The sequence below is a fragment of the Diuraphis noxia genome, unplaced genomic scaffold (genome assembly GCF_037042655.1).
Source record: "Diuraphis noxia isolate RWA-SAM2 unplaced genomic scaffold, SU_Dnox_SAM2 contig0003, whole genome shotgun sequence".
NCBI classification, from domain to species: Eukaryota; Metazoa; Arthropoda; class Insecta; order Hemiptera; family Aphididae; genus Diuraphis; species Diuraphis noxia.
In genome coordinates this window covers 56,825,633-56,852,530 of record NW_028301713.1, presented here as the reverse complement: position 1 = coordinate 56,852,530, position 26,898 = coordinate 56,825,633, and the positions used below count along the sequence as shown (strand labels likewise).

At 31.2% G+C, this 26,898-nt stretch overlaps 1 protein-coding gene across 1 annotated transcript; it reads right to left on the bottom strand.

Annotated features, from left to right (window-relative positions):
• Positions 1 to 448: 448 nt before the first annotated feature.
• On the bottom strand, positions 449 to 26,604 carry LOC107165991 (uncharacterized). Its single transcript, XM_015514461.2, has 5 exons — positions 25,950 to 26,604; positions 18,174 to 18,408; positions 6,133 to 6,259; positions 5,067 to 5,264; positions 449 to 3,074 (listed from the first exon to the last, which is right to left on the bottom strand). The coding sequence occupies exons 2-5, from the start codon at positions 18,356 to 18,358 to the stop codon at positions 2,238 to 2,240; spliced, it is 1,347 nt and encodes a 448-aa protein (XP_015369947.1). The 5' UTR covers positions 18,359 to 18,408; positions 25,950 to 26,604; the 3' UTR covers positions 449 to 2,237.
• Between the last annotated feature and the right edge of the window lie 294 nt (positions 26,605 to 26,898).

Genomic DNA, 26,898 nt, shown 5'->3' with positions numbered 1-26,898 from the left:
CTCTATATTGTTCTAAGGTATGTCATTACTTAGGTATATCAATTACTATAGTAGTATAGTATACAATAATATTATATTAACTATTAAATAATAATATGGGAAATGTTTTCTACAAAAATTAGTTACCTAATCAAATAATTATCACTAATAGTGTCTGCTGTTAATAAATATTATTAAATATCCTGATAAATAAAGGCTGGAACAGTTTCCACTCAACAAAAAAATGTTGTTTAGTATCAATGATAAATCATTGAATTCATACTGATTAAAAGTAGATGGTGTTTTGTTAATTTTAGGACAATACAGTATATAACAATAAATGAAAACACAATTAAATGTTATTATATTATATTTATGTATTATTATTATGCGTTTCATTCGCATGTTTAATATTTTTTCAGACGTATTTACAATGATTGTATAATAATTCTAAAAGTTATTTGTTAACACATAAAATACATTGACTAGATTGAGAGTAAAGATGAATATTTAAAAATAATTAATTGTAATGACATAAATAACACACACAAATGTGTAAAATCGATTTTACACACTATATAACTGATAAGAAAAAAGAATTGTTATAAAATTAAATATAGACAACTAAAATTTGGTTAATACTTAATTATTATGAACATTAAAATATTTGCGTCGTTATCAATATTATATAGGCATATACGACGAAAAAAAAACTTAACTAATCTAAACAAAACACTAAAATATGAACGAGGATTGAGAACAACAATGTACATTCTATATTATATAATGAAGTACCTATTTATTAAGAAAAAAAAAACAATTTTAACATCAAGTGATAATTATCTTACGAAGTCTTAAAATTTATCACATATTATTAAATTTAAAAAAATGTTTATTGAGATTAATATTATTTGTTGTGGGATTTCAGTTTCAAAAATCGTTAATAATTTATTATTTCGTATTGTTCCACATAGGATGATTGCTGAACATACGTTATACTCATTAAATAAATTATGTTGTAGTTTTAATGTATCATCTTCGATAGTAAAATAACATATTGTAAGTATTCCAGATAACTAAACAATTAATTTAGTTTGGCACAACTAAATAATTTATATAAATATATTAACAGAAGGCTGATATCAACATTTTGATCCGATTCTGGATTTCGTGTTTGGGTATATGCGGTTAAATTATACTGAACTTAAAATCGAATAAATTTAAATAAGTAGGTACATCAAACAGACCAAGTGGTTCAGATTATAGCCAGAAATTAATTTCTCAAAATCAGGAATGGTACAAGTGCTTGTCGTGGACGTGCTTAAATTATATATTATGTAAATTCTATAAATTAAGAAGTGAGACGTTTCCATTCACTATATATATATTCTATATTTCTACATATTATGCATATATTTTGCTCTGTTAAGTGTAAACACGACTATCTTCATTGTCGTGTCGTTTTCGATGTGGGTGCGGAGTGGTTCATGTCGTCTATATATTATTTATATTAATATTGTGCTAAAAATAAATTTGAAGAGGAGTCGCTTACGAAGAACGGAAGCTACGAAAAATAAAAATTTGAAGACTGTCCGACACTGTTATTGCGCGGGGCGTGTCGACCGCATCGGTCATCGGAGAAAAACAAAAACCTCTTAAAAATAAACCGAACTAATCAGAGTACGAATTGTGTGTATCAAATAACTTGAGTTTCATCTCTCGGTGGGAGGGAGGGGGACGAAAACTGTGTACGGTTTATCTACCCATCGCCGCCGTCGTGGTACGACTGAAGTTATCGAAAATCAAATAAAAATACTTACAGGTTGTTCGGACCGAAAACATTTTATCGATGCATAAAATAGAGGCGTTTAAAAATGTTGACTCCGTGCAAGTAAATTATGATGACGATGACATGACGTGTGCGTGATGATAATATATTATGTATACCGAAAACATAAACCGTACGGATGTCCGTGCAGGTCGGCTTAGGCGAAAGACGCGGGTTGAAGAACCGACCACACGTGTGATGTAGAGTAGTCGGTGGCCCGTACTGATCTGCGTGTACCGTTCGAAGTCGCTGGCTGGGTGATTTAGCAGTCATGCGACCAAATTTATAATTTGTTTCTGTGAAGGAGGGAGGGGATGGGGTGGTTTCCTTACCAACAACAGTCGACGTAGCGATGGTGATGGAGGTGATGACTTAGGTGGCTGGTTGAGTTGTTGGTGGTGGCGGCGGTGGTGCTGACTGTCCGCCACCGTCATACAGGCAACAAGATGTCAGCGCCGTTCATACCGCTGTGGACGCGCATGTGTCTGTTCAAGTTCCCAGACTGGGAGAACCGGAGTAGGCATAGTTTGCACTGGTACGGCTTCTCGCCCGAGTGTATCCGCAGGTGTTTGGTGAGCGTGGACGAGTCGCTGAACGCTTTCTTGCACAGCCGGCACCGGTACGGCCGCTCGCCCGAGTGGGTGCGCATGTGGGTCGTGACGGACGACGACTGCGAGAACCGCCGGTCGCATATCTGACACCGGAACGGCTTTTCGCCAGAGTGGGTGCGTACGTGTGCCGTCAGGTTGGCCGCCTGGCTGAACGACTTGTTGCAGTCGTCGCACCGGTACGGTTTTTCACCCGAGTGCGTGCGCAGGTGGGTCTTGAGCGTGCTGGGACGGGCGTACGTCTTTCCGCATATCCGGCACATGTTTGGCCGGCAGCCGTCGTCGTCGCCGATGGTCGCCGACCCGACTGGCGAACACTCGGCGCTGCCCATTCCGCAGCCGCTCACCGACATTAAGATCTCTGCGCAAGGTTTGAGGTCCTTGCAATCGTCGTCGATCATTGCCGCAGACGAGCACAATGTCTGCGCTGGCACAGCCGGTTGTATGTTGCACGCAAACGGCGGCGGTGGTAGTTGCGACGCTATCGGGTCCTGTGGCCGGAAGTCGGCCGTGAACGAATAGGTGGCTGCCGACGGGTAACCACCGGTGCCCATGGACACCAGCGGACTCAACAGGCCTTGATGGTGATGCACCGGGCCGTGATGGTGGTGGTGATGATGATGCACCGGTGACGGAGACGCTGGCAGAGTCCAACCGACCTGAGAAATTGTTTGATATAATATACAGTGATTCTTTTAAGTGGGTACACTAATTATCTCGAAAAGTATTGACTTTTTTCAAAATATATTTTTACATGGTTTCAAGTTCTTAAAAACCCAACGTTTTTATTAAAAAATTATATTTTTAAATATTTTTTATCCTTATCACTTTTAAGTTTTTACTTTTTTGAATGACAACATAGAGTTTTAATTTCATATTCCAAAGCAGAATATTTTTCTAAGTATTTTGATACAAAAAAATCAAATTTAGGGCTAGTAGTTTTTGAGTTATAAGTATTTAAAGTTTAGATTGGCAGAGTGGAGTGGTACGGGGTTACCCCGCAAAATATTTGTCCACTACTCCGCTCATCTAAACTTTAAATACATATAACTCATAAACTACTCGTCCTAAATTCGATTATTATGAATCAAAATACTTAGAAAAATATTCTGCTTTGGAATATGAAATTAAAACTGTTGTCATTCAAAAAAGTAAAAAACTTAAAAGAATTATAAGGATAAAAAATATTTAAAAATATAATTTTTTGATAAAAACGTGGGTTTTTTAACAACTTGAAACCATGCAAAAAAATATTTTGAAAAAAGTAAACACTTTTCGAGATAATTAACTACCCACTTAAAAGAATCACCCTGTATATAAGTAGGTTCACTCAGAATAATTTCTGTGTAATGACCAGGGCTAGGATTTGTATGCAACAGCATGTATTTTTTTTGCGATTTCTGATTGTTGATTTTGTCAGTAATGTCCACGAATCACCTCGTGATGAGATAAATGGTGGTGTTTTTATTTCCATTACAAGAATGCGAAAAATGCAAGTTTTATAGTATATTTCGTAATTAATATTTATACTTTGTATTTAATTATAGCTCAGCTGATTAAAGTATTTGTTGAATGTAAACAACACCCTATGGTATGTAGATTATAAGTAAAATTATTCACACTGTAGTACAGCAGACGCTGAATAGGCATTTTGTATTACTAGCTTATTCGTTCTATGTAGTAGCCTGTAGGACGATTAGTCGTTGTTTTATGTTACGCCTCAGAGCACTATAGTTATTCGTATCAATTATACATATTATATCCGATCTTATTATTATTTACCTTAAGCTTCTGTGTATCTGATGTACTTCAACAGTATTAAACTTGATTTTTTTGTCTAACACAAATTTTATTTTTATAAATACAGGTACAATAGGTATGCGATTAAAGATTGAATAGTTTGACGGAGAAAGATAAACACAATTAATAAAAGTATGTCGGTCAATATAAAATCTAAGATAGAAATTAAAATGCACACTTTTGCATATTTTGCTAAATAAAATGCATATTTTACAATTTTTTATTGCATACAAATCCTAGCCCTGGTAATGACGAAAAACAATTTAAAGTTCAAATTTTGACAAAATTCATCAAAATCACAACAATTTGCAAATTATTTTGTTCCTAGGAAAAACATGTATAATACGTTCAATTATTATAGCTTAAATTTTTTGTAAATATATTTCGTCAACTATTTGGTATAATATGTGTATTAAGGGGTCAAACGTGAAGACACGTTTAAAAAAAAAATCGAAAAATGAATATGTCTTAAAATAGGTTATTATAATAACTACATAGATAGGTACTATACATTTTTGTCAATGTGTTATTTTTAAGAACGATTTTAGATAGAGTAATAAAAAAAATGTTGAAAATATTATGCGAAATAAAATGTTATACTCACCATCTAATTTGGTTAAGAGCCTAATAAAATTCAAACGTACCTAGATATTGCTTGTCTCGCTACTTTTTAAGCTATTAAGAATGATTTGAATATTTCGGTCGTTAGTTCATGAAGATTCGAGAGCGTATATTTATTTTTCGTTATTTTCATAAAATTGTGTAGGCATATTTATGAGATTGTTACTAAGCCTTACCAATCGTGTGCGGTAAAATATGTTATGATCATGATATATAAGTAAAAAAATTACCGGTTGACATCCGAACTGAGCGTCCCCGTGTATCGGAGCGTACCCGTGCATGGTCATGTTCATGCTGACGTTCACACTCATGCTGGGGAATTGATGTTGTTGGACCTGTTGCTGCTGGTGGCCACCTCCGAGCGTGGTCCAGCACGTCTGATCACCGTACGACGAACCTCCATAATCGACCAGCGGTTGCGAATCGTCCTGTGCGTTCAAACATGATATTAAATTGATTAATATATATTTCATTCGCGATGTGAAGTATAACTGTGGTGGTTTGCAAATGCAATTTTCATTTTCAAACGTTTTCGGTGCGTTGTATTATACATTATTAATATATTATGTGTTCAGATTGCAATAATCTAATAGGGCTTACCTCCTTAAACTTTGTAAAGCCCCCTCAAAAAACTAATTTCATACATATACGCCACAATTATAAGTGTCCAATATAAATCTGAGGTTCAGCTCGGTATTATTCATTTTTATTTTTGTTTTAATAAATTGTTTAATATAATATTCAAGACCTATAAATTCCTGGGAATTAATACCCGCAATATCACTGCAGAAATTACCTAAAAATAACACATTTGGAATAATGCGTAGATAAACAGGTCCGTAAATTAGTAGAATTTACATATTCGGGATTTAGGTCACAAAGAAGCCGCTGAAAGATAATGTAACAGCATCTAACGCCTGCTTTTGATATAGATTTCCGATACGCCATAGAATTATAATAATTAATCAGTCTAACGTCCCAGCTTGTAAGTTTAAGTTGGGTCGCGACCTTACATATAGTAACATAGGTATCACTTGTATCACAAGTCCAGATCCTGGTTGTAACCATATAGTATTATAGACTGGGGAAGAGAACTTTCACGCTTCTGTCCGCAAATTGTAAAGGTAGGCTTAATAAATATATTATATTATTACATATATGATAACTAAAAATCTGTTATTTTTTTCCTATCTTCAAAATACGAGATCGCCCAGCATTTTAGAAATGTATGAAGCGTATTGAGGAATCACTACAAACTGAATAGATATTATATAATGTATTATACTTGGTACTTACATTGTGATTGGTGGACAGTCCATACACCTGGTCGTGCTGTTGATGTTGTTCGTCTACTGAGGATTGTGGAGTTGGCACGGTGTGTTTGAGAGACATTAATACGTCGGCCATGTCTCCACACGGTTTGCTGTAAATTTTAAAATTAAATAACATATTATATAATCGAAACATATAATATATGTTATATTTATGGTATTCATCATTTTAGTATGTGACCTACAAAGATGATTATCTATATATGTATACGGGCAATGAATGTGTACCGTTCTATTAACAGGGTAGATACATTTTTTAACTGATTTACAAAAAGTGGGCTGCAAGTTGCCAACCTTTTGGTTTAAGTCACCAATAAAATAAATTTGTATTTTAAATTGCGTCATATAATAATAAGATATAATCAATTATTCTTTTTTTTAATTCTATTTTTCTGGATCCGTACCTGATAGTGGTATGTAGTTTAATGTGCACTTATGCATTTATTTAGAAGTTAAAAAATAAATAATTTTGTATCATAAGATAGAGTGGTTTGCAATAATCTTAAGTGACGTGACGATACCTGCAGGATGTTATGCTCACCGGTTAAATAAGGTTAGTATAGTATGAAACTACCCCTTATTTTCACATAACATAAATTTAAATTAATTACGTCTAGAAATTAAGATTTTCTCAAGGGAAGATGACTAACAATAAAATTGTAAAAAATGGGTTTTTTAACCGACAACCACCATTTGCGATCGATCAAATGGCCATATCGGCCCTTTTAGACATTTGGATAAGTTATAAAAAAATAATTGCTTTAGTATAAAATGATCCGGTAATAACGATATATGTATATTGTATAGGTAAAAAAACCGTACCGTGTACAAACGAATCCTAATACAAAGTTTGATTCGTGGTATATATAATTTAATGGTACGATTTTTATTTTGAATTTTTAGGGAATTTATTGTTTTACGGTAATTTTTTTAGTATTTTTGGTGCATTTTATTCATTTTTGTACTTTTTTTACAGTTATTTACGTCTTGTTGAATGTTATACTTAATCGTAACACATATTCAGTTTCCATTAGCTTGTCGATTATCAACGTTCATTATCTTCATCGAATGTTGTCGCAATCTACGATTATTTTATAAACTATTGGCAGATACTATTTTATACTATTTTTATTTGAAAATATTAAACACACTTTAATCGTTCAGTGTTAAACTGTTAACATAAATTAAATTTAAATTGTTTAATTAATAAAAGCATATTTAATGTATAAAAATAAAATAAATAATAATTATAAATTTATAAGAACCATTATGTAACATTATAATTTTGTAAAACAACATTTTTTTAATTATTTATACAATAATTTTTATATTTTAAATTATAAAGAAATTTTTGTTATTTTTGTGGTAAGACATTTTTTGATGTTTATAAGTCATATTAACATTTTTTTTTAGTGCATTTTTAAAAATTTTTAGGTCATCAAGTTCCGGGCCCTAGTTAGTACCTAGCTAGGATATTTTCGTATAGGAAAACGGTCACCGATATTCCAGCTAAACGAGTTGCCGCCACACAAAGCCTACCCATCTCATTGTTCCTGAGAAAACGCGTTGCCCAAGGTACCAATGATTCTTTTATGATATATAGATATATTTTAATGGTCTATATTGTATTTTATATATACATAAAGGTATTAAATAAATATAAAATAAACAAATTCCTTGGGGGAGTGGTAAACTGAGTTCCAAATAATTGGGTGGATATTGGGGCTAGGTAAATTGAGTCCCGAGCAATTATATTTTTCGAAAAAATAATTTGTAAATTAACAACGATATCAATCGTATATTTACTAATCAGTAGGGCCCGGATTTAAATACACATAAAACTATACAAATATACTCTAAATAAAATAACCAAAAATGTCCTTAAAAAATGACCTTAAAAATTCCATTTATATTTATTTTTTATACAATTTGTTATTTTAATTTGGAGTTTATTATTGAAATATATTTATTACTTTATTGAAAAAAAAATTAACTTGATGCTGCTATGATGTTGACACGCATATGTTTTGGGGCAATATTCATTATAAACATAGATAATAAAATTTATATTAATAAATACACTAAATTTGTGTAATATATTGAACGAATATGCATTAAGAACAATAAAAATGACCCAATAATGCTCTTTAAATATAAAAAGGCTGAAATATGCAAAAAAATGCAAAATAAAATGTTTAGCTTTGAAACACTCGTTACATGAAACGAATTTTATACTTGGTTTATACTATTGTCTATGATCAATCGAAAAAAGATGCACTTTGCATTGAAATCCGGGCTCTACTAATCAGTAATTATATCGTATAATACCGTAATAATTACCGATTGTCGATAGTGTTTGGAAAGACCTGAGCACTAAAATTATCACACTATATTATACCGATACTATATGACAACCAGTTGTAGTTCAAAAATACAGTTCTTAAAATTATTTATTACAAAAAACAGTGTTGTTATAATAGTGTTACGGTCGCACAATGGATTTAATCACAAGTGAACGAAACAATACAATTTTTATAGTTGACGGACATAAATTCCGATTTCATAGATACTTAAAAACGATATTCAACGTTGGACTTGCTACATAAATTATTGTAAGTGTTATTTGAAATTTAACAATCAATATTCTATAATTTTTAATTCTGATAACCACAATCACCAAAAACCACATGAAGAAACGCTGAATAGACAACAATTTAATAATGCACTAAAAAGAAAAGCAATCTTTGAAATCTCGACAAAACCAGCTAAATTAATTCATACAGAAATAAGAACAAGTAACTTACCACCTTAAACATTATCAGATGTAACCCTTATCAAACGAAATATACGAAATTCCCGAAATAGTGTTCATCCCAGATTGCCTAAAAGTTCTTTAGAAACACAAAATGCGTTAAATAATATGGAAATATTGACAAATACTGGTGAACCTTTTATGATAATTAATGACATTCATACCAGTATAATTATTTTTTCGACAGTAACTAATTTAAAAACGCTTTGCGATACAGACAATATTTACGTAAACGGAACATTTAAATGCTGTCCAAAGTTAATTCATCAAATTTTTACTATTTATGGATATTATATATATATTATACTATTTATATACGTTAATAATAAAGTATAGATATATACTTGTACACTTGGGCATATTTGGAAAAAAATAACTTGGGACTTACATTAAATTTTTCAAACATATTGTAACCTATTGCTCAACAATAGACTTAACATTTTTGCCAAATCGAATTTTTATTGATTTCGAGATAGGTTTACATAATACCGCAAGACATGTATGGCCTTTGATTGAAATCAAAGGGTGTCGATTCCACCTTAGACAAAGTTGGTGGAAAAAAATTCAAAGTCTTGGATTAACCAACCGTATATCGAGATCAGAAATCAAAACTCAGTAAATTTTTAAAAGTATTTTTTGGTTTACCTGTTCTAAACCCAAATGAAGTTGATCAGTGTTTTGTTGAAGGTATGGCAATTCAACCTACAGGAGATAAAGTACAGACGTTTTTGAAACATATGTGGTGAAACTGTTATCGCCACCATATTTATTGTATTGATTATAATGATTTGTTGTAATTATTGTGTATTATTTTTAGTTATCCCGTACCATATTTATTAATCGTACTCGCGTATCGGGCCGATCAGGTTCCCGACTGCGAACGATTTTGCGCACACCGCACCTTCTCCGCCGATAACCGGATTGTCGCGGCGGCAACGTCGTACCGCGCGAGCGCTATGGCCTACGACGACACTACAGTCACCGTACCAGCGTTTCGAACTGCGCCCGTTTAATCCGTCACTCCTCATTTTTTATATAAACACGCCGTTGTCGCGCTCTCTTTTTTTTTACATATTTTAAATCAGCGCAAGTCCGTACGTCCGCGTCGAAGCTCCGCTCCGCGAAAACTCCTCTTTAAACCACGACTCTTCGTCGGATTCTGTGCGCTTGACTTAACGACTGTTGTAATAAAATCTTAAACCAAAACCACGTGTTTTCTTTGGTTGGTGTCGTGCACACGTCTGAACGGTACAACTTGACCATCTTATCTTCCTCCTTCCTCCCAGAGTCAGATAGCATTGGTAACAACCACAGGTGTGTTACCAAACATATATTGATCCTTCTGGTTTATTTCCTCCTAATGTTTGGGCTGAGTTTAAGGCAATAACAAACGTTTGCGAATCATTTCATTCAAGACTTAATAGAATGTTTAATTGCTCTCATCCAAATAGTTTCATTGATATGCTTATAGACACTCAAATAGATACATATATAAAAATACGTAGCAAAGAGGTCATTAAAATGAACAAAATAACCATTGAAAAAGAATTTTTTTTTGAGCAAGAAATGTTGAAAATAAAGCCGGTCAGGATCAAGTTTAATGCCCAAGAAGAGGCTATGTTAAATCGGCTGATAATAACACAAGATCCGATATTAAACAGCGCCGACGGACTAAAAAAGTTACTGAAAACACCGTCATTCAATCGAGTACCTAGGTCGGTGCCTTCAATAAGGACCAAAGTTCGCGATCTCAAGCGACAATACGAGAAAAATGGTGGATTTTAGTTCTTAATTTATTTTTATTTTTTTTTATAGTCGTTGTACGGTTCGTGGATTAGGCCTACAGGGGATACCACGTTAAAAAAAACGCGCTGTAGCTGATACCCCGTGGGTAGTGTGGAAATTCAGCTAGTACGTGGCCAAGACTAAGACTTCCAGGGCGGAGGACTATGGTCATTCGCCCGAGAAGATTTGGTTAAGGCGAATGAACGTCATGAAAAATGTAAATGTATAAAATGTTAGGTTAGGTGTAGGTTAGCCGGCTTAAATAAAAATATTTCACGATTTGAATGAGCATATTAAATAAATTGTTACCATGTACATTGTACATAATAACAATATACCTATATAGTAAAAAAAAAAAATTAACCTGAATTTGTATATTAGACACATAATTAGTTGTGATTTATATATATAACACACTGTGAATTATTTTAGATATTAAAAACAAAAAAAAAGCACATTTTTAACCACGCCTGTCAACACAGACAGTCCTATGTCTGTACAAGTGAGAAGGAAACTGTAGTTATAATCAGGGATTTTTAGCAATACATCCTTGCCACACCTACACAATCAGGTGTTACAACCCTACCAACTCAGAAACCTAAAAGCCAAAATATATATAAATATAACCCCCAAAACAAATTGACCTATGTTGCCGCGGGTTCTCCCCAAAAAAAAAAAAAAAATAATATTTCAATATTTTCGATTCAAAATTATATTTTAATGTATATATTACGATTAACACGTATTATACAATATACTGTAGTCAGACCCGGTAATTTACGAAGGGTAAAAAATGATGCAATTTCAATATAGTTATTTAGTGCCATACCTACCACACAATAAGGCAATAAAAATAAAATTTCACCATTTCCTACGTCGTAGTCGTAAAATAGGCAATTTTCGTTTTTTAGGAATTTATAAAATCGAATGTTAATCGGACCTGTATAGACTTCATCTTTCAAATAAAAAAGGACCTCTGTATATACCTTTGCTCTATATTTGGTGTGGACGGTTTAGCCGCTTGTGGGTTCTTGTGGGATTCTGGACGAAGGTGGTCCGTTAAGCGTCAGTAATATAGCTATTAATAATTATAAGGTATTTTATAATATTAATGAAATTAAAGTATTTTATATTTTAACATACGAAAATTTAGTTAGTTTAAAAAATTAGGGTAAATTGGCCTCTTAAATAAATTATTATTTCGAAAACTGCATGAGCTTTTGATTTTATTTTAATTTTGAAATTATTTTAATATGTGCAAACAATTTAGTAATTTACAATTTTGAAATACTCATAACTCGCTTCAAAATTAAAATATAATGAACAGCCAACGAGGTCGTCTAAATAACATACTCTTACCTTTAAATTTTATAAAATGTTAATTCACTCTAGTTTTTAAAGTAATGGAGCTAAACAAGATTCGCTTACCCTAAATGTACTATGTTATACACTTGTAACTTGGAAGATGGAGACAACAAAATATGAGTCCTCTTAATATATGAAGTATTCTGGATTATTGTGCGTCATATCGTTGTTTTGCATTTAAATGTTCGTAGGTATCGACCTATACTCGTATTTTCCGTATTGGCTGGCTTTATATAATGATGCGATATACATTATACGGCATTTTAGGTTACAGCATATTCCAAATTTATCTATACTATCAATATTTTATTGTACAGTTGGGTGAGAATTTAATGGAGTGATGACAAGACAAAATCAGCGTTTACAATCTTGACTGCTCTAAAATGTGTACCTATATTGAGTATAGTCGTTGTGTTTATTATAATTTATAACCACGGTTGACGTATATAGTATACCTACGTACCTATTCATGAACTTAATGAACTTATACCTATCTAACTGTTATTTTTTTCTAATAAAACATATTTTATATTTCTAATTGCTATTAGTAGATGTAGAATGTTGGCACTATGCTGCTATAGGTAGAATGATATTATGAATAGTGTTTTAGAGTTTTAGATAATACGACTTATGAATTAGGCCTTTATATCGTCATATGGTAATTTTTTTTATATATCGAACGAAAAAACTACAAAACTGAGTTTTTAATTGGAAATTATTTATATATTTTACATAGAATTGTTAATAACTAGTGATGTCTGTGTCCATCGAAAACAAGCTTCGATTAAACTTTTCTGTATAAAAAAATTGGGACCCTTGTACTTAACATGAACATTTGAAAATATTTTTTGGAAATATATTTAGTATATGCTCATCGTTCAAGTGCTCCTGCAGTAGTTTATAATATTAAAATATAAATTATTTATAAAATCCTATATATAGTCTTATAAAACAATACAATATTTTACGAAAGGCAAGGGGAAAATACAGTATTAGTACTCTTATTAATTCTAAACAAGTAATTATGATATAGGTATACTCTATGGCAGTGGTTCTCAAGATTTTTTGGTTCACGGCATACTATTATAGGTACATCGCAAGTTTTCGCGGAAATTCGACACAAATGTAATGAAATAAAGTACTGTTTTCAACATTTTTTACCGGCTTAATTACAAATATCAGACATTTCCCACGGCACACCGATTGAAAACCACTTGTTCTAGGGCGACCATTAGGGGGGGGGGGGGTTGCAACTTGTGCAAGGGGGTTACACTAGATAATACCTATAGACATATACAACTATAGCTACTACTTTTTCTAAAGTATACAACATGACGCATAATATTAACGAATAATGATATACTTGGACACTTGGTGTTATATTTGATGACTTGGTTTTTAAAGTCGTGATTCAGGCATTTAGTGACGATATATATAACTATAAAACAACTAATAAAAAGATATTTGCATTGATAAAATGCAAGTTAGTTAATAGTTCTTAGATTATGATATTTCAATTGTGATTTTCTTTGTAATTAGCAATTACTATAAATGTAACATTAATTAATAATATGTATACCTAGTTTGTTTTTCATCAAATCATACTTATAACGCATTGTTTAATATTATTGTATAATACATTTATTTAAATTATATACCTACCTATATAGGTAATAACGGTAATGGATATGCAAACAATATTATACATCCTATAAAATAAGGAACATTATATGATATTTATATATTTACCTTCTTTGTTTGAACGATACCTGCATAGTCTCCATTCAAATTATATTTATTTTTTTATCTGACGATTTTTCTTTTTCTACGTAATTTTTTTTTTTTTTGTTTAACTTAAATAAGAAAATAAATGTTTTTGACGTAAAGAATTTAAAAAATAATAATAACTGCCATTCATAATGAAAGTATAATCTAATTAGTATTATGAAAAATTATTTTCGAATTACTATTATAATAATTATATTATATTTTTTAATGTAAGTAGGTAATATATACAATTCTTAATTTTTTCGTTACTCAAAAATATAATTAATAATGTACTATCATACATTTGAAAAAAAATTATTCATAAAATGTTGTGTTACTAGCTAAAAGAATATGTGATGATCAAACTATTAAGTGCCAAATGTGGCTTAATCACGCATGGTTTATTGATTTCTATACCTACCTCTTTAATTATCAGCATATCTGCTTGTCTGAGAATAACTTTTTGGTAAGCTCCAATCCAAATCGTTTAAATAATCGTTTATTTTCAAAAGCATGCTAATTTCATTGATAATGAATTTTAAATGCATTTATGAATAAAAATACCTATTGGCTATAAACATTCTGATACTTCGGAAAAACTTTGATTAAAACTTATAATTATTATTAAAATAACAAGAAATGGTAGGTAACTACATTTGTCAAAATATACGGAATAGTACAATATATTTTTAAATTTTGAATAAATTGTTAGATGGTAAATTCCACACTAGATGCTACCAAAAAAATATGTTAAATATTTGGGTCAACGTTTTATTATAGTATTTAGGTTTACATCACGCTGTGTGTCTAGCTGTGTAATAAACATTTCAATTTATGAATAAAAATCGACGACAAAAAAGTAACAATAAAGTCAAATCTTGTTTATCAGTCAATGATTTGTCAGCTGGCATCTATTAAATACCCAACGTTAAACTATATCGTTATAAATGATATCTTACATTCCATGTTCTATTACACAATACAATTTCGCTACTGCAGCGAACAGTGGCTGTATATCGCTCCTCGATTTGATGCTATCTATTGTCCAGAAGCCACTGAAAAACCCTAAGTTCTTAAAGTATATATTGACTGTATGTCTGTATATAATATAATAATGTACAATATACATAATTATGGTATCTACAACTACCTTTAAGTTTGTTTTTTTTTTTAATTTTTCAATAAGATATTCCTATACATAATAATTTTGGATATTTTGACAAGATAAACTTAAATTACAGTTATAGATGTGAATTGCGATAAGATAGTAAACGTAATAGTTGGTCATTAGCGGTTAATAATAATAATATTAACCTTAATGATATATTATATATAGGCTATAGCAATATTATGGAATATACTGTAGGTACATTCAAAAACGAGGGCCATCGATTTGATGAAAAATAAATGTATACAGTGAAACCTCCTTTTACGGTCATCCCCAAATAACAGATGGAATTTTGGGAACGGCGAAATGTGTACTCACTGTATCTTCCATCTTAATAGCGGACACAATTTAAACGACCGAGAGTGTCCGGTATTTAGAGGTTTCACTGTACATACCTAATCAATTTTCGTTTATTGCATTAGCTTACTTATTAAATTACTAAATTAATTATGCTCATTCAATTCAAAATTAAAACATCCATTACAGTGATTTACTCAATCATGTATCAATCGAGTGCACTCTTGAAATTTACTGTTGTCGTATCAGAACAACTTTTTTCTTTTTTTAAATAATTAGAGTGTAAGTACCTATCTATTTCACTTTTGCAATCAGATTTGATTATAGTTGGTCTTGATTATTGGTATTTTTCTTTTCGAATTTCATGCAATAATCTGAGTAATAATTACGTAGTCAGTTAGAGTTATTTTTGGTATTATTGTATTAAGTTAATTTAAGTATAATGTATGAATGACATTTAAATAATACTTATAATTTATTTAACTAAATTTTCTTTATAAACAACGATAATCTATAAATTATGATTTTAAATATATGAACTCTTAGTTATAAATTATAATCTAATAATCTATATCGTATAGGTCAAACCACGATTTGCATCTTAAGATAGTGTGTTATTTCAGTCTTAGAAACGTACAACAGCAAAATTTACCCTCAAAATAATCAATTTTACTTTTCTATTTTTAAGATTAGAGTGAATTGACCCATATAATATTTAAACGTAACATTATATTATATATAAGGCATCTCAACGTATTTTATTGATATTATTATTTTTAAGTAAGTTATAAAGTTATAATATAATCATTTTAAAATATACAAAAATTATACACTTTCAAAAAGGTCATAACTTAATAAAAATATCAACAAACATCTCCGAGATATCTTGCCTCTAATTTTATTGCATGTCAGAGTAATATGCATTATTGTTAACGTAAAATTTGCTATGTTGTACTTTGTACATTTGTAAGGCCTGTAGACAATATACATGCAGGTGCCGCATCCTCTTAACATTTTTAGCATAGTAAGTTTTAACATTGTTCTTCATTATAAACTACAGTTCGCAACTCTCTTATGGCCACCCTTAATATAAACTGTAACGTTAAGACGTTATTAATTTATTATAGTGTGTAGTGTGTACATACTATCTATTATGCATATAGGGCATTAAAAACATAAATATTTTACTGTACCTATATGCTAGTTAGTTATTATATTTCATAATTACGAGTAAATAATTAAAATTTAGTATCGTCCTTATAGTATCTTTTTTAGGTGTGCGCAAAATTTTTTGTTGTGTATCAAGAATGATTTTTTTAGGAATATCACCAACTCTTTGTTTTGGTTAAAAATGTATTTAAAAAAAAAATAGGTACACGTTTAAAATTTTAGATTATGGTTGTAGTGACTAAAGATTTATTAATGCATTCATTTTACAATTATATGTGTTTTATTTACTTTTTGCGTCTTCACACTTCTTCTAGAAAAAAATGCTCCAATTATCAATATCGAAGACGGTTTATAGTAGAAATTTGGATCTATTTTTACGTACTATAAGGAGGGTCAAAAGCAAAATAATCGAAAAAATCAGGAATTATCAAAAATTAAATACAAAAATGTACCTATTAATATTTTAATATAGTTATTAAAATAATTTGGTTAGCAAAAGTTAGAACGTCTTCATTCGGATTGTTTTTCATTGCACACAATGATATATCATATAATTCGACTTTAACGCTTCATAATGAATCTGTAAAAGTGATCTACTCAATGACGAGGTATACAGTCAACTCCTATCTATACGGGTTACCTATCTATTTATTTTGTTATGAATTTTACTTAGAAATAATACTAACTACGATAATAATACTACCTAGTAGATAAACTAATCATTTAAATAATACAGAACGTTTTGCAGATTTAAAGTGCACCTCTACCAACCCCGTACTCACGCCTAAGAGTATAATTGTATATAAAATGTTAAATAATATATATATTAATACATTTATATAATGCATTGTAAAATAAACTGATAATATTATTTAAATAATATCGTACAATATCAGAGTGAAAAGGGAGTGGCCTTGGAGTACACAAAACACTAATATTAGAATGTTCCTTATAAACTTAATTTTAAGTATTATTAGTACATGGTTTAGTAATTATTATTGACTATTTTTTTCTAGGATAGTCAAAATATAGTTGACTGAATTGCAAAGTCTAAACGGCAATTAATATTTAACGGAAATTTTCTCCTAAACGATAAGGATTGTGACTTAGGGTGGTATTTGGATCCATCCCGGATGTCTATAGTAAATCATATAGCAGTATATTTTATTCAAATATTCGTAAGTTCTCAGACTGAATTTACTGTCTTTCAATTTTTTACCTACATCGATATGAATCAATTAATATGAATAATTTTTTTTTTAAACCAATATTTTTAACAATACCAAAATTATAAGTTATAATAACAGTCCTAAGTCTGATAAAATGAGAAGGAAAATATTGTCATACTTATATTTTAATATAGAAATTAAAGAACGAAATTTACGTATTATGAAAAAAAATAATACCCGGGACGCAATTTACATCAAATGGGTACATTGTGGGACGCAACTTATAGTCACCCAGTCACCCTGCAACATCAAAACGTTCGGTTTTTCGACCAAAAAGTAACCGAAGAATATTTCAATTAATTCTACCACTTCGAATAAAACTAATTTTATTAATTTAAGCTAGGTATTCTACGAATAGGAGGAAACAATTTTCATATCGTTAATTTAATGAAAAAATAAAAAATGTCTATTACCTGTACGAACTGCCTACTGTAACGATCGCTGGCTGCTGGAACTGAACTGCTTGTTCGTTGGGCTGCTCCAGTCCGGGCGTACAGCAAGTGTCTGTGCAGAATTGCGTCGGCCCGTGTAGCATTCCCGCAGCCACCAGCAGCGTTGGGTCGCCCAGCAGATCTTCGCCACCTGCGCACCAATCCATCGAACCCCTCACTGACGCCCACTCAACCCCCGGCCATACCGTCTCCTCCCCTGAAAATAGCACGTGACAAACAACATTCTATTATTGAATACAAAATATAGCGATATTATATTTATATAATACGTATGAATATAAATACGCTCTTACTGTGCGTATAATAATTGTCGTAACACTGCTATATATATAGTAGTACCGTGTACGCTATTCTTACGATTTTACAATCTGAAGGTATTGACTCTTAATAATTGAAATGTATACATCATATAACAATATAGTATTGTAATATTGCTGTAATCTATACGCTTTTTCATGCGTGAACTTTAATTGGGAACACATTATTGTACTTGGTATGCATTAGATTTGTGGGTAATAGGTGTGTAAAACTAAAATAAGAAAAAAACTAGCTTAAATATCCAAAATACCAAATCCTTAATCGGTAAATATTAGTAAGCTACCTATTAAAAATTATGTATTTCGACATAGGAAACTGGGTTTATAGCTGCTATTAGGGAACTATAGCCATTTTGGAAAGTGGTGTTTTTCACCGGTGATCGCTTGATATCTTGATATGTTCACTGTATTATGTATATAGGACGGTGAAGTCAAAAAAGTGCTTATATATCTATTGTGTGCCTGAAATACATAATTATTTGTACACGTCTCGACTAGTCGGGATGAACGGCGTATATTACAAAGTGCCCCTCTCCCATATTATATACACCGCCATTAGTGGCTTTTATTACTTTATACGAGTTTTAATATTGTGTCTGTTATACCTTACACACGCATGTATAACAGCTAGGAATACCTAAAAAATTAAACAACTTTTGTTCTAATTAATATTTTTTTATTTAGTGTTTACTAACTTGTGCTACACGTGTAAAATGTTTATTTTTATGATATATTTTTAAATTATGAAAATAAAAATGACCAATTTGTAAATCTTTAAAAATTGTTGATTGTAAAACATTAATTAAAATCTTGAAATAAAATTCAAATATTTCTTTAAAAAGTTATTATTTTAAAATTAATAATTCTTAAAAAAATTTGAACATATGTTCTTTTAAAAAAATGATTAAGAATGAATGACATTATGACAATATGACTAAATAAATGTTTTTACAATCAACATTTTTCAAAAAAAATTAAAATTAAATTTAAAATTTTTATATTTAGTATTCAATATGTTATTATATAATATGTATAGCACAATAGTCAATAAACTATAATTTATATATATAAAATAAAATTAGAACCGAGTGTCCAAGTATAACTAACGTTATAGCCTTGCCGCCGTGTGTGGGGTGTACACAAAATATTTAGAGTTTATGTGTGCCATGGGCGGATAGGCCATTTTTGGCCTACCAGAAAATTTTAAAAAGGGGCCCCACATGAAAAAGAATTTAATAATATATGATATTAAAGGGCCCCATTACCGAAATACGAAGGGGCCCACCGGCATTGGCGTAACTAGGGGTGAGGGGGCTTAGGTGGGGGTAGCCCCCCCCCCATCCCCCCGAAATGTATTATAGCCCCCCTCCACCCACCCCACAATTTTTTTTTGATTATTTAAAATTTAATGATAATTTAAGTATGGGATAGTTAGACACATACTAAATAATATTAGTAGTATATGATGCAGAGAGTTATTCAAAAGTATATTGTACAAATATAAAATAATATTGCTATAGTTTATTTTGGAATTCCTACAATCCTACATAATTAATAATAATATTCTTATCTACCGATAATAAAATGTTGACACCTGCAGATATGGCTGAAATTGTATCATCTAACACTTTTCCAAACTTGTATAAATTGTTGAACATAGCTTATACAAATCCTATTAGTAGTGCTACTTGTGAAAGAGCATTCTCTGCTATGCGGCGGGTAAAAAATTGGCTACGTTCAACAATGTCACAAAACCGCTTTTCAAATTTAGCTTTATTAAGCATTGAAAGAGATTTGACTAATAAAATAGACAATGATACGGTCTTAGAACATTTTATAGGTAACAATAATAATAGACGGATAGATCTATTTATGTAAATTACAAATTATAATCTATGAGATTATCGATAATGTCATAATATTTAAATATTTTATGTAAAACATACTACATATAGAAGTAGGTACATGATTTAAAATAATATAGTATGGTAATAATATTTTATAATTGTTTTTATTTCAATTAATAATTATTGTTCTGTGGCTGTGGCAATGGGGATATGGGGGGGGGCGAAGCCCCCCATGGCTCACATTGACTAAATTTATTTATAGGGCTTCAGCCCTCCCAATATTTTAGACATAGTTGCGCCAATGCCCACCGGGAAATGCCCGGTTGCCCGCTAGGCCTATCCGCCCATGATGTGTGCAATATGTTTTGGTACTTCAACCTATATAAGCTGTAACATAAATTATTGTTGTGTCTATTTTTGTATATAATCTCAACCTTATTTGTGTATTGAATGTGTGTGTTTATTTGACTTTATTATTGCACGAGTAAAGTGCAATATTCATAAACACGATATTTTATATTTGCATGCGTGAGTATGTAAATATGAATACGATACCTGCAGCTTACGTGTGTGAGTGTTTGACATTATATTTTATATAAACGTGTAATTATGTATAGTGTATTAGATACTATATCTGAGTATTTTAGATGATTATCTATGTAGATGGATATAGAACGGTTCTAATAAAGATTAGTATACATATATATAACACTATGTCTTTTACATAAATATGTTTAGGGGATGGATATAGATATTTTTATATTCTAACCGATTTTGCTTAACGCTTTGTTTATCAGTTCATCACCATAGAAATTAAAAAATTGTAAAAATTACCTTATATGTTTTTAAGGTTTATATATAATTAATGGCTCCTTGTTAGTAAATATTTATGATTATTCGTAAATTTTCTTCAAAAAAATAAGTAGAAAATATCGAGAAGCGCTATTACTACACTATATAATATTATCTATAAATTTCGATAAGAAAACTATGATGAAGGCATGAAGCAAACGCCAAATTAAAATTAACCCTCGCCAACTTGAATTTTTTTTTTGCGAGCATTATAATTTATAACACTGCGTTCTATTACTTTTGCCGTAAAATGTAGATATATTATATATATATATTTTTAAAGACAAAGAATCCGTACGAGTGTCGGACAGCGGCAAGCAACAACAGTCGTAACAAAGGTTCATAACTTTATTATTATATTCGCAGAAATGTTTTTGTGTAAAAATATTTTTTTTTTTACGTGCTGCATTATTGTACTATAATGGCGTGTTTTTATTTTATTTGAATTCCAACAATAATTCGCAATACACATCATGTAATGTATGTGTATACTGTATATAATATAGCGAGCAAAAGAGGGTGTGTCGTGCGGCCTTTACGCGTCGTCGCGAGGGTCATGGCAGGGGGCGGGCTTGCGATAGTCCCTGGCTGGGCCCGCTGCAGTAGTTGGCCGGCCGGGCGGTTGTCTGACCGTTGTCATGGAAACTACATGATATATACATGTATTCGAAACGGGACCGCGCGTGTATAATATGGTATACTTATTATTATTATTATTATTACGTCGTGGTTAGCTGTTTGGCACGCGCGCGCGTATATCGCTTCGTGTCGCGTACGGCTTCCGCTCATTGGTGGCGATATTAACGGGCACGCGGGGCAACGAAGACGTGTACCCTAGACAATTTTATTATATTGTTCGCCGTGGCGCGTATTATAATAATAATAATAATTATTATTATTATTATTAAATAGTTCCTCACCACTTTCTCTCAATCGTCGCATTGCAGCTCGGCGTAGACGTCATGAGGGTGCACGGTATTGCCGGGTTCGGTTTGTGACTTTATGAGGGGGTGTTGATCTGAAAGCGGGTGCCATCGCCATAGACATTTAAACATTTATACGTCTATGACGGGCGCACCATTAATCGGTTCATTCTCGATCAAATTTATTTTCTTTATGCTAAACTTCTCTCGATCACATGATTTTTATTCTAAATATATATATATATAGGTACAGACTACAGGTTTATATGCGCTGTGCCTACTTCGGGACGCTCACGAATTTAGTATATTGTTAATATTACACACTTCTTGTCTTCTCGATATAAATGTACAGAATACTACAGATGCAGTATATTGTCAGTAGATATTATATTATATTAATATTACATACACCGAACGACCGAACGCCTTTATTTGTTTTTTGCAGGCTTTTAAGTTGATAGGGTTGTATACGTGTTTGTGTATGTGTAGCAAGGATATGTTGATAAAAATCCCTAGTGGTCACGCGGTACCTAGCAACTGCGGCTGGTACGTACGCTCTGCAGTGCGTTTCCGCAGATTGAACGTATGACCATCACGCCTCATCAAGCCACTAAAAGTATTTTATTCAATGCAAATTTAGCAAAAAACTTGAATTTTTCAATAAAATTCAACATTATTTAACCTTATGTTGAGTAAACCATAATTCGTTCACATTTCTGTATGATTCACATTAATTTCCACACTTTGTATTGCAACAAATCGCTGTAATTTTTTATTTCTACTAACAACAACCAGCTATGAAGATCTTTGCATTAAATTTTCAAGTTTTTCGATAGAGTGAGCATTTTTTTATCGACAATTATATCTTTTGATTAGCAATAAATTAAAAATAGTAAAAGTACTTAACATTTCATGAATCTACGGTACTTAATTATTATTATTTTTTTTGAATCACACTAAAATACAAAATCAATTTTTTGAAAACCAGTTTTACATAAAGATTACAGTTTTTCCTTATAGTTTTTAATTTTTTATTTGTTTTTCCTTATATGCTTTTAAAAACTACATTGAATTTTTTTATTCTGCCCCTTCTCCATGCACCAACGATAATATTGGTATACATTAATATAATGTATCGTAATTTATTGATATTATGATATAAAGTTTGGTAAAAGCGTTCGGTGTATGTAATATTAATATAATATCTACTGACAATATACTGCATCTGTAGGATTCTGTACAATTATATCGAGAAGAGTGTAATATTATATTTTTGTCATTATAAAAGTAATATCATTGATTATAAATTATGTATGATGTATTTATAATCAATGGTAATATTAACAATATACTAAATTCGTGAGCGTCCCGAAGTAGGCACAGCGCGTATAAACCCGTAGTCTGTACCTATATATATATTTAGAATAAAAATTATGTGATCGAGAGAAGTTTAACATAAAGAAAATAAATGTGATCGTGAATGAACCGATTGATGGTGCGCCCGCCATAGACATAAGACATATAAATGTTTAACTAGTGAAATACCTAAAATAATTCGGGACCCAACTAGCATAGTACCCATAATATTATTATTTATTGAATAGTCTTGGGTAATACGAGTACATGGTTTGATGGAGAAATTTAGGAGCATTTTTTTATTTTTTTTAATATGTATTTAAATATAGTTTTAATTGTTTTAATGTAAATTTTCCAGTCGTACTTGTCTTTGGCCATAAAATCTTTAAATTGGCATTACAATTATATCATGATGTATATTATATACGAATCTATACACCATTCACTGTTCGGAATTAATGGATTGGAGAAGTAAGGAGAGAGCCGCATACCTGAGAATAATTTGAATTCACTAAAATTTTGCAGCATAATAATGAACAATTTATTATTAATTAATAATATATTTAATATTATTGTAATTTGCTACCACAATATTTAATTTAAATATTATTTTAAGTTATTGTATAGTTCTGTAGTTAGGCAATTGATGACCGGATATAGACCGGTAGGTTCATTAGTATAAATTACTTCTTTTTTAAAAAAAAATTTATTTTTATTGAAATTTTAACCTATTATTATAATATTTCGACAGTTGATAATGAACATAAATTAATATTTATGTATAAAATGAACTGTTAAAACTGACACTTTTAAATTCTGAGGCCTGATTTCAATATATAATTGAGCGTATGTTTCATTATGTTAACATTGTTGGTTGATAGAGCGGCGATGAGAAAAAAGTTGATTTTAAAAGTGGAAAAATCATTTATAATAGTGTTTAAAGTTTAGTGTATCGGAGTTGTATGTAGATAACATGTGTGGCAAAGGTACGGGGTACCTATGTACCATATACTCCACTCATTTCATCTTTAAACGCTTAAAACTTTTGAACAAATTGCACGAAATTTGATCTTTGTAAATTGTAATACTCTGCATAATATTCGCGAACTCATTAAAAAAGTAAAAACTTAATAAATTATAACGATAAAATTATTAAAAAATGACATTCAATGGCATATTCAAGCTATTTAGCTATGTGACGAAATATATTTTCAAAAAGTTTAAACTTATTAAAATATTCAGTGTAGACACTTAAATCAATAACTCTGTATTTAATTAATTAAGTATCCTTGATATTTAATAATCATTATTAATTTCCACACGATAAAATATTAAAAGTTATAATTAGGCAATATTATGTTCTGATGATATTAGACTAACTGAAGAAATATTTAATACACAGTTTATTTCAAGTGGTTTTATTAAAACCCTAACAAAAATTCTAGATTTATTTGTTTGGTATAAAACAACAGAGTAATGCGAAATGATACAAAACAAATAAAAACTTGTTACTCTTGACAACTAGCTAGTTCCTAATTGCATGTTTGTCAGCCGTCGGCATACTCTAATTGCATTTAACTTAAATTGTTTTTGAGTAAATTAATTCTAAATCGGATATTTAAAACGCATTATTATTTATTAATAAATAATAATAATGGTAAAAATGCACTAAAAAAAAGTTTTGTAATGATATAGTTATATCTTATATGGAAGTTAATACAAAATGTATAGACAACTACAGATGTTAAAAATTATATACCTTAATATATTATCATACCCATATGCTTTTAAAAATAAATTTTATTGCCGGCTTGCATTCCTTAAACATGATTTAGTGATCTATGATTTGCCCATTAAATGTTGTTGGAACACTAAATTAATACATTTTTCATATAACTTGGGCATATGACTATTAAATAATTAGGTAACATTTATTAATTTATTTTAAATAATAAATTGATTCGTTAAACGATGTATTTTATTGTATTTTTATAAACTCAATTTCCTGAGTATTAGTAGAAAGTAAATGGCGTACTGTTGCGTACCTGCAGAAAGATATATCAAGTTACTGAAAGCCAGAAAGTGGGTGTTTTTATTTTTATTTTGAAGCAGTGGTAAATAGATTCTGATTCAAGTTTATCAAAATCATTTGATTCTAGGTGCAATGGAATGGTTGGTTTTCACATAATATGAAATATAAATGTAAACATATACCATATATTTATCTTAAATTATCTACAGCATACTACAGCTTATTATTGTTCTTTGATTAATAAAAAAAAAATGTGAAAAAAAGAAATCCAACAAAAAAATTCTCTCACTTGTCGTTATAACAAATTAATTATTGACGCGCCGGATGAAAACAAAATTAGTTATAAATTTATAACAATATGAGTTTTATTACGAGATGTATAAGTAGTTATATTATAAATTATAATATACCTGTGGGAACGGCGGCCGGGTCCAATTGTGCGGACTGCAACAGATCGACGTCTTCCGTAGACGTTTTCTGGCGTCAAGTCATCATCGCTTCGTTGTACCTAAAACCGAATTCCGCATCCGCACTCAAGACGACGTTATCCATTCGGTGGACACCGGCGGACACCCGTGTTCATCGCTGTTGATGCTGTTGCAGGCGACTGCAGAGCATGACGTCCAAGACGACGAGGGGCACCATCATCGGATCACCGTTAGGTATACACACTATTTAATATTGTCCGTTGTACCTGAGATAGTGCGATGATATTTCGTCACTGAATAAGTTACACCAACGGTAGGTTTTATTCAAATATTAATAATTATAAATATTGTATTGTTTGTGTCGCACGTGATGTGAATAATGCGACTTTGTGATTTCTATCGACGAGAGCAAGAAAACAAGCTGGCAACGAACGATGAGGCTCGAAAACACTTTATTAATCGTTGATAATTTTAAAGAGATATTATTTTTATTTTTATAATACACGACGGTCGTGCAGACGAACGCGGTGCAGCGGCCGAACCAGTGTTGTTTGTGTGCTCGTGAGACACTGGTTTCGACTTCACTGGCGGCGGCGGCGGCGACGATGACGACCCTCGACACGATGGCGATTAATGCCATGTGATGGGGGTTGACCGCAGAAGGGACGCCGCAACTTGTCCTCGGATGTCACCGACTTACGTCACCCACAACTGGTGTCCACTTCCCGGCACTGCGATTGGCGCTCTTTTCCGAACCGAACGCATTCATAATCAATTGCTCGGCACATACACACGAGCACATATACACTTATACAGTTACACTTACACACATTGTCTCTCTCACTCAACACTCACCTCACTCTCTCTCTCTCTCTCTCTCTCTCTCTCTCACTCTCTCTCTCTCTCTCTCTCTCTCTCTCTCTCTCTCGCT

Excerpts from the sequence above, each read along its gene's own strand:
- LOC107165991 (XM_015514461.2), bottom strand. The coding sequence starts at position 18,358 with ATGGATTGGTGCGCAGGTGGCGAAGATCTGCTGGGCGACCCAACGCTG. Across the intron at positions 6,260-18,173 it reads ACAGTAGGCAGTTCGTACAG|CAAACCGTGTGGAGACATGG; the intron begins GTAATAGACATT and ends TAAAATTTACAG. Across the intron at positions 3,075-5,066 it reads CTCAGTTCGGATGTCAACCG|GTCGGTTGGACTCTGCCAGC; the intron begins GTAATTTTTTTA and ends ACAATTTCTCAG.